The sequence below is a fragment of the Fragaria vesca genome, linkage group LG1 (genome assembly GCF_000184155.1).
Source record: "Fragaria vesca subsp. vesca linkage group LG1, FraVesHawaii_1.0, whole genome shotgun sequence".
Lineage (NCBI taxonomy): Eukaryota > Viridiplantae > Streptophyta > Magnoliopsida > Rosales > Rosaceae > Fragaria > Fragaria vesca.
In genome coordinates this window covers 15,206,397-15,219,667 of record NC_020491.1, presented here as the reverse complement: position 1 = coordinate 15,219,667, position 13,271 = coordinate 15,206,397, and the positions used below count along the sequence as shown (strand labels likewise).

At 38.3% G+C, this 13,271-nt stretch overlaps 2 protein-coding genes across 2 annotated transcripts; both read left to right on the top strand.

The window, feature by feature from the left end:
* Positions 1-4,226: 4,226 nt before the first annotated feature.
* Positions 4,227-9,445, top strand: LOC101304515 (phosphoenolpyruvate carboxykinase [ATP]-like). Its single transcript, XM_004288259.1, has 13 exons — positions 4,227-4,334; positions 4,570-4,874; positions 5,225-5,409; positions 5,667-5,820; positions 5,916-6,000; positions 6,702-6,802; positions 7,025-7,323; positions 7,493-7,666; positions 7,773-7,838; positions 8,343-8,521; positions 8,603-8,772; positions 8,847-9,015; positions 9,112-9,445. Exons 2-13 carry the CDS (start codon positions 4,579-4,581, stop codon positions 9,253-9,255), a joined length of 2,022 nt encoding a protein of 673 aa, XP_004288307.1. The 5' UTR covers positions 4,227-4,334; positions 4,570-4,578; the 3' UTR covers positions 9,256-9,445.
* A 1,467-nt stretch (positions 9,446-10,912) lies between these two features.
* LOC101305801 (pentatricopeptide repeat-containing protein At2g25580-like) lies at positions 10,913-13,230 on the top strand. The gene is made up of 2 exons (XM_004289337.1): positions 10,913-11,029; positions 11,145-13,230. Exons 1-2 carry the CDS (start codon positions 10,913-10,915, stop codon positions 13,080-13,082), a joined length of 2,055 nt encoding a protein of 684 aa, XP_004289385.1. The 3' UTR covers positions 13,083-13,230.
* Positions 13,231-13,271: the final 41 nt, after the last annotated feature.

Below are 13,271 nucleotides of genomic sequence, written 5' to 3'. Positions count from 1 at the left end.
ACTTTGTGTATAACTTAGATTTGGTTAGGATTCATAAAGATGATAAAGATGTCAATTCATGTGACAAATTACTACAGCTGATTAGGGCTCCTCTTCAAATGATTTGATGGATGATCCTCCTGGTATTTTGCCACTTACTGATAAATAATCCAGGGTATGGCTCTCTTCAAATGCAATCCACTCCATTTCATTATGATAATGAGTCCAAATCCTGAACCATTTGCTCAAAATTTGCAACCATTGGATTTCATATCTACTTCTTTCTCAAAAAATTAAGGATTTCATATCTATTTAATTATTTGCATTTCATAGATAAAATTAGACGTTTGCACATATAGTATGCAACTATGCATATAACAATAGAAGTTTTCTGATGCATATTTGTACTTGTGATTCACATATATTCATGAAAAAATATCACAAATGGTACCTAAACTTAGGAAGCCTTTCTAGTGATGATGACTTTTAAGTTGAGGACTTTTCGGTTTATGGTTTAAAAGACCCACTTTTCGATCACATTTTGACATCTTATCCGTTTAGTTTTTAGGTTTATATGAGTATATCATTTCTACAAATTTTCACCCAAATTGGTGTTCGTTAAGATAACAAACTAGATCAAATTAATGGACTAACCAAATCTGTCAAATATGAACCGTTCAAGTTTATAATTGATAAATCACACTTATAAATGTCTTAACAATTTTTAATATAGCTAAAAATTTGAATAAATGATCTACTCATAAATACCTATAAACTGAAGGTCAAGATGTAGATATAAGATTGAAAGGTGGGATAAGCCGAAAAGTCCTCACCAAGTCCTCAACTTAAGGATGCTCACTAGAAGGGCTCCCACTAAACTTATACTATGAGAACTTTAGCAAATATGAAATTTACTTTTTTTGTCTTACAAATTAAGTTTGTAAATGTTGTTCGAATTTACTTTACTTGTATGAAAAATTTCAACGATTGCATTCATTTCTAACCACGTACTAACCTGATTAGCGTGTGAAACATTCATCTCAACATATATCATGGTTTGAGAAATTATCAAGACCAAAGAGATCGGTTAGGGTTTGTGAGTCAAGTCAAGTAATATTGTTGGAATTACCGTCCCCTATTCGACCTCCCTTCTTAATTCTGAACTACCAACCGAAGAAAATTCGATCATATAGGGTCTAAAACTTGACCAACAATGGACTTTTGATGGTGCTTCAGTTCTTTTATAGCTTTGAAAAAACTAGCAAAGCAACAAGGAAGAAAGTTGTTTCCATAGCTTCCAAGAAGTGGAGATGGTCTCGCATCATGATGTGATTCAACTGAAGTCGTCTGACTTGAAAAGAGAAAACTATTCAGATGAACAATTTCTTAGAATAACAATAGTGCACAACAAAAAAAGTGCAGATCAGACGAATAAGAAACGCCATTGTTTCTGGTCATGAGGATCCAACTCGTAATGATATTTCATCATCATGATTCACGAAAGATATTCCACCATAAACCAAATCCAGGCTGCTTTCAACGTAGTAACCAAAATGAACGAGAATAGTGCTAACTATTCATCCATATATAATCCAACCACACCAAGCAAGTTGGTGGTGATCTAAACCACTGCCGAAACCCCCCAAGAAATTTCAGCTGCTGGTTTTTCTGAATCCCTATTCGAATGGTCCATTTCATTGCCATAGCTTGTGTACCTAGCCAGCTGTATAGATAGAGCCTACAGGCACTTATTACTTGCTATATATATGATACACAATTTACATAATACAGCATATATATTCATATAGTATATGGAAATATGGAATGATGATGTTTGTAGCTGATAGAATCATTTAGTATGATTTTACGGAAAATTCTGCTGTACGAGACGGCGTAGCATGCCCTGCCGTTTGGATTCGGCTTGTTTGTTTGGTTGGATAATTGTTACACAAGATTACATTACATGCGAGTGATGTTCAAAAACATAATTCACCTAGATAGTCGGACCCATGTAATGTGTTAAATCTCATGTAATTCTAAACGGAGGAGATGCGAGGACTTGACGTGGATGTTCAAAACTGATCGAACGATAAGCGGCTGACAAGGACGTAAAGAGCAGCAAACTAGTCCATAATGGAAATGATTCTGTGGACTGGACTTCCACAGTCCGTGCCATTGCTTTTGTTTGCTTCCGAAGCAATCAAATATTCTTTCATTCTCAAAAAAAAAAAAAAAAAAATAACTAGTATTTGTTTTAATCATCAATCAATGTACCTGAACTTTATTGAGACAACCACTTTCAATATTCTCATGTCTTACCATTTTCTTTTAACCATGTTGATCTATAATTTTACCGTATGAAGTGACAATACTAATAACTATATATCGTAGTAAAAGGGGGAACATAAAGAAGTGGGGAACATGAAAAAAAGAAGGGGCAATGCTAAGTATTCCACATATATAACTAACTGTGCCTATTGAATTACAGGTCAGTGATCAAATTTAAACTACTTTTCAAGAATTTGTTTTGGTTTGTCAATGGCTGATTTTGCCGGTCAATAAAAGAGAAAACAAATCCATCGTTAACCGTCATGCATGTATTAGTTGAACTCAAATCTATTGCAACATTTAATGTCTAGTCAAACTGACCAAACAAATTTGAAATGTTGTTGTTTCTGTATAATCTCGGATATGGTTGCATAAGTTGATGGCGTATCTTGTAGGTGACTGACTATCCACCCGCTGACATGTAGACAAAAGGATGACCGGGGACTTCCGGTCTTTCCTCCTCCGATGGCTAAGTCAATATCTGTTAGTAGAATGTAATTACTAGAGGTAGTAATGATACCTGACAGGCTGGTGACTGGGCCATATTTATGAACCTTTTGAAAACTACAAATACATTTGAATTCATAAAATCGATGTGAAATTCGTGTATCATTAGCTCATTACATGAATTTCATTTATCGTGTTAATGACTCATTCACCTTTGAATGAGAAACCAAATAAGTTTTAGCATTATTTAGTTACCCATATTTCTTACCTTTCACGTTTGGGGAAGACAACAAACGAATTGTTCTTTTTTACCTGTGGGTTGTGGCGAAACGAAAACGCGCTATCGACTTCCCATGCACGCAAATCGAGGACCAGGTAAAAGTAAATATCATATCGTAATCTCAAGAGAATTTGGCGGTAAAATACCCGGAACCGAACTCCGACTTAAATTCAATTAATTAAACAGCAACTGGCATGGACGGTTGGGATAGACTTTATCGTGTGAACAAGCAGGTTTGCGTAGTGTAGTGTTCTACTCCTATGCGGCTACCAATCTCATCATCCTGAACCAATCAAAAGGTGCCGCACCATTTGAGTACACAAAGTTTTGTGAGACTGAAAAATATTTTCATTGACCAAAAGAAAAAGAAATTCAGATGAACTATATTTAGAAGGAACTATATAAGGTACATCATTCTTAAATTTTTTTTATTAATGGGAGATTTTTATTATAATTTGGTCTTATCCTTTGTGATTAGTTGGACCGGTATGAATAGTTTTACAATGCACTTATGATTTTACTTAATAAGCATGTATGCGGAAAAAATACAAAGCTTGAATGGTTAATGTAAATTTCCATTTTAATGTGTGATATGAGTTTTATTACTTTACTGTACATTGCAATTATTTATAACAATTTTTTTTGAAAATCCACCAAGATAAGTGATTTAACTCTAGTGTTAATGTTACTTGGAAGCAACTCACTCTTTTCTCATTATAATATAAATGGTTTTATCCGGTATAAAGATTTCAAGTTTCATCTAGTCATCTTTAAAACTTCATTCATAATGTTAAAATTCGAGTAAAATCTGTGATTCTCATCGTGTTAAAATTCAAGTAAAATGGAGTAAAAGATAAACAAACAAAACTCGAGCAAGATAGAGATAAAAGATTCACCCAAAACAAGATAGAGATAAAAGAGATTAAAATAAGGAAATTATGTCTAACAACTTTGCCCAGGTGTAGACAGCTTAGCATGGTCTTCGGACCACAGGATTCCCCAAGTCTTTATCCTCCCCCTCGTTTAATGGGATTTTCAATTTTGGATTTTTCGCGTCGGGGAGAAGAATTTGACCCCTGATCATGAGAGATAGGATCTAACCCAACCACGGTTAAACTTGAACCAGCGTTAGCTTAAACTCTGGTTAAGCGCCCTTTATAAACGACTCCACCTTGTTCTCATTTCCCTCACCACCTTACTTGCGTTTCAGCAAACTCTCATACTCACTTTCATGGTCGATCACTCTCTCATTTCCATTTCTCATTAGCTCTTTCTTCCTCCATTTTCGTCTCTAATTCTGGTTCGTCTCCTTATTCTATCCTCTCGATACATTTATCTCTGGTTTTTTCCTCCACCATTATCATCAAAAATGGAGAAAATTAGCCCAAATAATTTCATGCACGACTATAATTTTGACCAAATGAAAACCAAATTTTGACCTAATGTATACGAAACTGGAATTATACGATTCTGTCGTGTAACATATTCATGTCGATATTTCAAACGTTAATACGATGTTTTTGTTGTTGTTACAGTGGATTGAGATGGCGTCTAACGGTAACGGTAACGGGGAGTTCAGCTTCAACAACGGACCGGCGGCAGTGGCGAACGGGAACGGGACGGCGAGGAACGGACTGGCGAAGATTCAGACGAAGAAGAGCGGGAATGGGATGTGCCACGACGACAGCTCGGCGCCGGTGAAGGCTCAGACGATCGACCAGCTTCATTCTCTGCAGAAGAAGAAGTCGGCACCGACGACGCCGATCAAGGGCACTCAGGGCGCCTTTGCTGTCGCTCTCTCCGAAGAGGAGCGCCAGAAGCAGCAGCTCCAGTCCATCAGGTACTTCTATATCTCCTACACGTGTCGCACCGTGACGTGTGCACCCACCATTTGGAATAATTACTGAATATAATATTTGAACAAAAATGCATTATTTACCATAAAAGTGAATAATAGACTTTGTATGAACGACACGCCGTACGTAATCGCTTGTGAGGGCCAATAATTGACCGACACGTCAAGTGACGATGTGGGCCTTGGTACCTAGTATGGGCCTGATTCCCAGGAATCTTAATAATGATATTTTTTAATGGACGATTCAAATTCCGGTTAATATCCCGGAGATTAATTTACCGGCCGAAAATAAGGGAGTTTTGACTTTGTGGGTTTGTTTTGGTTGTGTTATGCAGTAACTCTCTGGCGTCGCTGACGAGAGAGACTGGACCAAAGGTTGTGAGAGGAGACCCGGCGAACCAGTCTGAGACGCCGAAGGTGTCATCACACGTGGAGCACCACCATCATTTCACTCCCACCATCAGCGTCAGTGACAGTGCCCTCAAGTTCACTCATGTCCTCTACAACCTCTCTCCTGCTGGTATAAACAGTTCTATCCATTTTTTTTGACGTGCGTTAAGACTTAGAGATTTTGAACCCAAAATAGATCGTGGGGTTTTGTGTTACCAGTACTATGTGGTCGAGCTGGTAAGAGCTAGGTCATGATCGAATCTGGCTGAAAAACCTTACAGCATATTGTGTCAATTATTATACAAAAAAGAGAATTTTTGATGTTGGAATTTTAGAGATTGTGTTGCTTATTGATGTCACGGCTATGGTTGGTTGTACGTGGTGCAGAGCTATATGAGCAGGCGATAAAATACGAAAAGGGATCGTTCATAACGTCAACAGGCGCATTAGCAACACTTTCTGGAGCCAAGACCGGTCGGTCTCCAAGAGATAAGCGCGTTGTCAAGGATGAGACTACAGAGAACGAGCTCTGGTGGGGAAGGTAAAATCACCAACAACACTCTAATTCCCCCATTTTTTTTTCCCACTTTTTACTGTTGAAGAAATCTGATTGAATGTTGATATTTTGATATGTAGGGGTTCACCAAACATTGAAATGGACGAGCACACTTTCATGGTCAACAGGGAAAGAGCTGTGGATTACTTGAACTCTTTGGACAAGGTCTTAATCTTTTTTATTTCGTTTGCGGCCGCATATGAACATCTACTTGCTTTTTATTGCGTCTCACTGAAAATCAAAATCTGGTGCTGGAAATCTAAGGATGGGATGCTTATCTTGGAGTTTATTACTTTTAGGAGAGAGTGATGTGGGTGATGGTATCATACTTGTCTTCTTGTTCAACTTGGCTTTGAAATCCATTGGGGGGAGCAATTTTGTCTTCTTCTGAATATTGGTTTTTTCTGGGATCAGTGTTATCTGCATAATTTACTCATACACGTTTTAGCGGTGCTCTGAATTTATTGTGCTTCTTTCTCTTCAACCTCACCATTTTCAGCAGCCAAGTCTGGCACAGCTTACAAGTCTAGACAGATATATACAAAGACTGTGATCAATACTAGTCAGACTGACATGAACACAGTTAATTTGTCCAATTAGATGACATCACAACAACTAGATTAAATTTGATTTGCATTTGGTAATATTTGATTTATAAGCTGACAAATGGTTAGACCCCTTTGCTGTGAAGTATGAATCTTAATCACCTTAGTAAGCAAGTTAGATGGTGAACATGTTTGATGGAGAATTTTAGTTGGTAAAATATGCTGCTGCATTGACAATTTGACATAGATGACTTGGAGTATTATGCAACTACAATATAATCATCTGGTAGATTGTGATGGTTTTTTTGTCTCTGTTAACAGGTGTTTGTAAATGATCAGTTCTTGAACTGGGATCCAGAAAACAGAATTAAAGTGCGGATTGTCTCTGCCAGGGCTTATCATTCTTTGTTCATGCACAACATGTAAGTATAAAATGAGACTTATTATTAACTCTTTGCTTTGTCAGCAGTATATGTTTCTATATACCTCCATTGAGGAATAAGCCGGCCAGATAAGTCCTCTTAACGTTGACGTGAATTTTTTGTTGAGTACTATCGTCCCTAAATAGTCTAGTCCAGCAAAATATAGGTAGGGGGCATGTGTGTATTAGCTTAGTGTACATTCGATAACTGGGTGGGTTACAGGTGTATCCGACCCAGTCCTGAAGAGCTGGAGAATTTTGGTACTCCGGACTTCACTATTTACAATGCTGGTCAGTTCCCGTGTAATCGTTACACCCACTACATGACATCCTCCACTAGCATAGATCTTAATCTTGGTAGGAGGGAAATGGTCATCCTCGGCACCATGTATGCCGGGGAAATGAAGAAAGGTCTTTTCAGTGTCATGCATTATCTTATGCCTAAGCGGCAAATCCTATCCCTACATTCTGGCTGCAATATGGGGAAAGATGGAGATGTTGCACTCTTCTTTGGATTGTCAGGTATAGTATAAATGATGGTGGTAAACTATGGCTCCAGCAGCTACCAAATGATACGTGCCCTCTTACTCTCTCTTGCCATCCTTGGCATCTTTTACATGTTTATGACAGTAGAAGATGGGTTCAGTTCTTACTAGTAATTTTTTTTTTTTTTCCTTTTCTTTTAACTCAGGTACTGGGAAGACAACTCTGTCTACTGATCACAATAGATACCTTATTGGAGATGATGAACACTGTTGGACTGAGAACGGTGTATCAAATATAGAAGGTGGTTGCTATGCCAAGTGTATTGATCTTGCGAGGGAGAAAGAACCTGATATTTGGAATGCCATCAAGTTTGGTGCTGGTAATGTATCATTCCAACTACTGTATATGTACAATTGTACATTGTTTGATCTGTTGAAATCAAGTGATCTCACCGAGAAAATGATTGTTTTGATCCTTGTTGGCAGTGTTGGAAAATATTGTGTTTGATGAGCATACTCGAGAAGTAGATTACTCTGACAAATCTGTTACAGGTAAATATCAATGATTCATCTCAGAATTAGTCCTTTGTGTTTTAATAACTAAATTGAACTTATAAATATTCTGGAAGATAAGTATTGACGTATTCATGCTAGGGAACTTCTGACTCCGAATTATTTAGTTGTTTTAGAAGATCATTTATATATATGAGAGTTGACAAAAATTTAAAATCATTTAGCACTCCAGCATGACAAGGTACAGCTTATATGACTTCCGTACTTAGTTGTACTAAGTCACTGAGGTCATGGTTCTGTTTAATAACCATCAATTGGTTTATGATACACTCATCTTCACCATAATCTATTAATGTGCTCTTGTGTGATAGAATCAATCAAATTAACATATGGTGCTCGATCCATTAAGTTAAACTGCCTGTAAATTTGGTATAAGATAGAACAGCAGGAACAAGTCAATTGATGCATCTATTTTGATAATACAGAGGTCAGAATAGATTTCGTTATTTAGATTTTACTGAGTTTGGTTTCTTTTGGTTGCAGAGAATACTCGGGCAGCTTACCCTATTGAATACATTCCCAATGCAAAAATACCATGTGTTGGACCTCATCCAAAGAATGTAATACTCTTAGCATGTGATGCATTTGGTGTGCTCCCACCGGTGAGCAAGTTAAACCTTGCACAGACCATGTATCATTTCATCAGCGGCTATACTGCTCTGGTAAATTCAACTTTTTTGATCTTACATCTGAATTATTTTAGTGAATTAAATTTATCCTAAATCAATTCTTGATTATTTCAGGTTGCCGGAACTGAAGAGGGCATTAAGGAGCCACAAGCAACATTCTCGGCTTGCTTTGGTGCTGCATTTATAATGTTGCATCCAACGAAGTATGCAGCAATGCTTGCTCAGAAAATGCAGCAACATGGTGCAACTGGATGGCTGGTGAACACTGGCTGGTCTGGTGGAAGGTATGGAAATTTAATTGTCATCACAAGTTATATCATCTAAGTGATGCTGAACCACATATTGTTCTCTCCTGCAGGTATGGATCGGGAAAGCGCATTAAGCTACCTTACACCCGGAAAATCATTGATGCCATACACTCTGGCAGCCTCTTGAATGCAAATTACAAGAAGACTGAAGTGTTCGGACTTGAGATTCCCACTGAGATTGAGGGGGTGCCTTCAGAGATACTGGATCCAGTGAACACTGTATGTAACTAGTTGATTAACATTTCCTCTATCCACTATACTGCCTAGTGTTATTGAAAATTTCTGATATCATTTCGGTTTTAATTTGGATTGCAGTGGTCAGATAAGAAAGCATACCAGGAAACACTGCTCAAGTTGGCTGGCCTATTCAAAAACAACTTCGAGACATTCACAAACTACAAGATTGGCAAGGACAACAAGCTGACTGAAGACATCCTCGCGGCAGGTCCGAACTTCTAGTGAAGTTTTGGGAGTTGAAGTGGCAAATAAGATTGAGGAGCAGTCATTTTATTTTTCCTTTTCCATTTGGGTGAAATGATTCTTTGTTCAATAGGAGCAATTGTGTCATTGTTCAGTACTTTTAGCAAAGTGATCCTCTGTAGCTCCAGATTTCTGATATAGTATAATGAAAGATCGTTCCTTATGTCTTATCTCTTGACCCCATACAAATCGTTACTTTGGGTTAAGAAAATAGAACGAGCTGGAATACTTAAGATTGATAATGAGTTTAACGTTTCAACGTCTTAACAAAAATGACATGAGACCCCAACCTCAAGAACGACCTCAGGCAATGCCTAAATCATTGAGGACAAACAACACCAAATCCCATCCCAGCTCACAAAAGAACACAACAAATATAAGCAGAAACAGGAAAAAAAAGAAGCAAAAAAACAGAAAAAGAAACATGAAGATCACTTGAACATAGACACACCTATTGAAAAATAGAACTCCCCTGAGATTACACAGCTTCCGCAGGAGCTACAAACTGCAAGAGAGAGGCAGACCACTGTGGAAACACTTTGAAAAAGTTTTTAAAACAGGCACCTAAATACCAAACCCAATAACACCTCAATTTCGTTCTCATTTTTTTTTATTTAATATAGTAAATTTTATAATTTCATAAAAAATGGGAACGAAATTGAGGTTTTTAGTAATTTGGGAATCTAATATTTACTGAGCTTCCGTTATTACCCCGTTATGCATTCCATCTCTCCGTCGTATCAGAGACAGCTCTCAGTTGCTGAAAACTGAAACAGGCTGAAAGCTTTTGGCTTCCCATCTCATTTTTAGGTATGCTCTTAATTGTTTCTGCTTCAATGGCACCCACATATATGTGGTTTATTCTTAATGAATGCTTCTTGGGTTTTGGTAGTAACTATGAAATACTCTGGGTTTTTATATTTTTAGCTCATCAACTTGTGGGTTTATGGGTTTTGTTTGTCGACTTTGGGTATTTGTCTAAAGCTATCCTTTGATATTTCTGGTATTGGAAGAGAGGTGCTAGATGTTTCCGTTGTTTTTTGCCTTGGTTCAGAATCGTGAAGGGTTTGGCTTTGGGTTGTGTACTGTCTTTGATTGTTTTACCTAACTGTGAGTAACTTTCATATCTTTCTGAAATCGGTCTTGTGATTGTCAGGTTTCGTATCAATGTTCTAAACTTTTTGGATTTGAATGGTTTGATTTATCTCTAAAGATTGGTTGGTTTCTGGTGTGGTTTAAGATGAGGGGATTGTTAAATATATCAAATAGGTGAAAAGTGAAGACTAGGAAAACCCGGAGTAGGAAAACGTATTCTAATTTACAAGAAAATGCCTCCCATTTCTAACTCTCTTCCCAATTAGTTGAGAGCCATTTACCAATCATTTTGATTTAGCGGCTTGTTTGCTCTGTTGCTTTGGTTCTGCAAACTAATTAAGTGTGATTTGTTTTCGATGATTAAAAGATGATGATCTCTGTCTCGGTGATGCTTATATAAATTAGCAATCTGTGCATTGGCAGGGAGATCACAGCGGACTAACCAGACAACATGTGGAGGCAAGTAATATCCTCATCATCAGCTCTTGGCTCAGCCCCATGCAGATCCAGCCATCCATTCCTCATATCATCTTCCTTGGCAATGGAGTCATTTCAGGAATCATTCACTCTGTCATCCTTCTATTCTTCTTTTGCTTCGTCTTCTAGTTCTGCATTTGCTATGAATCCTGAGCATGAGGAGGTTGATTCTGAGCTTGAGGTTAGCAACCTAAACTAGTATTGTTTGTCTTTTTTCTTCAAAATTTTAGTAAGTTTTGAAGTATGAGTGTGGTTTGACTATAGGCTTCTTAAAGGGTTCATTTCATTATATTCAGGGAAGGAACAATGCATCCAGGCAGAGTGCAACCTACAGTGGGTTTTACGGTCAAAATAATCAGCAGTGGCAACAGAACCCAAATGCGGTTTATGCTGATAGTTCAAGGGCTCCCCAACAGAGCTCATACCAGTTTGGTCAGAATTACAGTGGGGGGTTCAAGGGAAGCACAGACATTGAGTTTGTGAATAATCCAGTTCAACAAAGTGGAAACTTTAGCGGGTTTTGTGGGCCTGAAACTGGAAGGTTGCAGCAAACCACACAACAAGATTGGACACATCTAGGACGTGGAAGTATACAGCAGAATTCATATGTTGCTCACCAGGAAAAGCCTAGGGAACTAGGACAGATTCCATATGGTTTTAAATCACAAAGCAGTTTAGGTTCTCAGGGAAGTATAAACCACAGCTCTTTGCAACATTCTATAGATTATCAGAAAAATACAATCGGTTACAACATAGGAAGCAGTTCTGCACAAAAGCAGCAAAATTTAAATGATTATTATAAAGGTAATGGACAGTATCAGCAGAGTGTTGGTTATGGACGGTTTCAGCCAAGCCCACATGTTGGACAATATCAGCAAATCCCCCAGGTCGGACAATATCAGCAAAGCCCCGAGGTCGGACAGTATCAGCAAAGCTCCGCGGTCGGACAGTATCAGCAAAGCCCCCAGGTTGGACAGTACCAGCAAACCCCACAGGGTGGAGAACCAGGTGAGGCTTCTGATAGTAACCCTAATAGCGTTAAGGGTACTCTTGAAGAGTTGGATTTGTTTTGCAAGGAGGGGAAAGTTAAGGAGGCTGTGGAGGTCTTGGGTCTGCTGAAGAAGCAGCATGTGCACGTGAACTTGGACCAATATTTTCAGCTGATGCATGCATGCGGGGAGGCTAATGCCCTTGAAGAAGCAAAAGCTGTTCATGAAAACATGCGGTTACTTTCTCCTTTAGAAGTGAGTACCTACAACAGAATTTTAGAGATGTATTCAAAATGTGGTTCTATGGAGAATGCATTAATGGTTTTCAATGATATGCCAAAGCGCAATTTGACGTCTTGGGACATTATGATCACATGGTTTGCTAAGAATGGTCTTGGGGAAGATGCCATCGATCTATTTACTCAGTTCAAGAAAGCAGGGTTGAAACCCGACGATCAAATGTTTAATGGGGTTCTCTATGCTTGTAGTGTCGTGGGAGATGCTGAGGAAGGATTGCTGCATTTTGAATCAATGAGCAAAGATTATGGCATTGTCCCAACCATGAAAAATCATGTGTGTGTAGTAGATATGCTTGGATCTATAGGTTTTCTGGATGAGGCATTGGAGTTCATTGAAAAAATGCCATTGGGACCTAATGTTGATGTTTGGAAAACCTTGATGCATTATTGCAGAGTTCATGGGTATTTGGAGCTTGGGGATTGTTGTGCTGAGCTAGTTGATCAGCTGGATCCCTCCTGCTTAAATGAGCAATCAAAGGCTGGCCTTATTCCTGTGAATGAATCAGACCTCGTAAAGGAGAAAGAGAAGAAACAATTAGCAGCTAAAAATCTCTTAGAGGTCAGGAGTCGAGTCCATGAATATAGAGCAGGAGATAGATCTCATCCTGATAATGAGAAGTTTTACACTCTACTTAGGGGTTTGAGGGAACAAATGAAGGAGGCTGGTTACATTCCAGAGACTAGATTTGTGTTGCATGACATCGATCAGGAAGGCAAGGAAGATGCTTTGCTTAGCCATAGTGAGAGACTTGCTGTTGCTGATGGTCTTCTTTCCAGCTCAGCTCGTTCACCTATTAGGGTAATCAAGAATCTTCGTGTATGTGGTGATTGCCACTCTGCTTTAAAGATTATTTCCAAAATTGTAGGTAGAGAACTTATTATGCGAGATGCTAAGAGGTTCCACCATCTCAAAGACGGCAAGTGCTCTTGCAATGATTATTGGTGAACAATAGATTTTAATTTATTATTTATCTCAGGTATTATTCAGATCTCTCTAAGCTTGCATCTCGAAAAGTTAACTTTTTCTGTTTTCCTCTACATTATCTAGTGAGATACTGAGGGAACTGCAGCCCTCCCAGATAATATATTGTTGGTGTGAAAAAGAAACAAGTATGGTATGCTTCATGTTGAAGAT

Excerpts from the sequence above, each read along its gene's own strand:
- LOC101304515 (XM_004288259.1), top strand. The coding sequence starts at position 4,579 with ATGGCGTCTAACGGTAACGGTAACGGGGAGTTCAGCTTCAACAACGGA. Across the intron at positions 5,821-5,915 it reads AACGAGCTCTGGTGGGGAAG|GGGTTCACCAAACATTGAAA; the intron begins GTAAAATCACCA and ends TTTGATATGTAG. Across the intron at positions 7,324-7,492 it reads ACTCTTCTTTGGATTGTCAG|GTACTGGGAAGACAACTCTG; the intron begins GTATAGTATAAA and ends CTTTTAACTCAG.
- LOC101305801 (XM_004289337.1), top strand. The coding sequence starts at position 10,913 with ATGGAGTCATTTCAGGAATCATTCACTCTGTCATCCTTCTATTCTTCT. Across the intron at positions 11,030-11,144 it reads AGGTTGATTCTGAGCTTGAG|GGAAGGAACAATGCATCCAG; the intron begins GTTAGCAACCTA and ends CATTATATTCAG.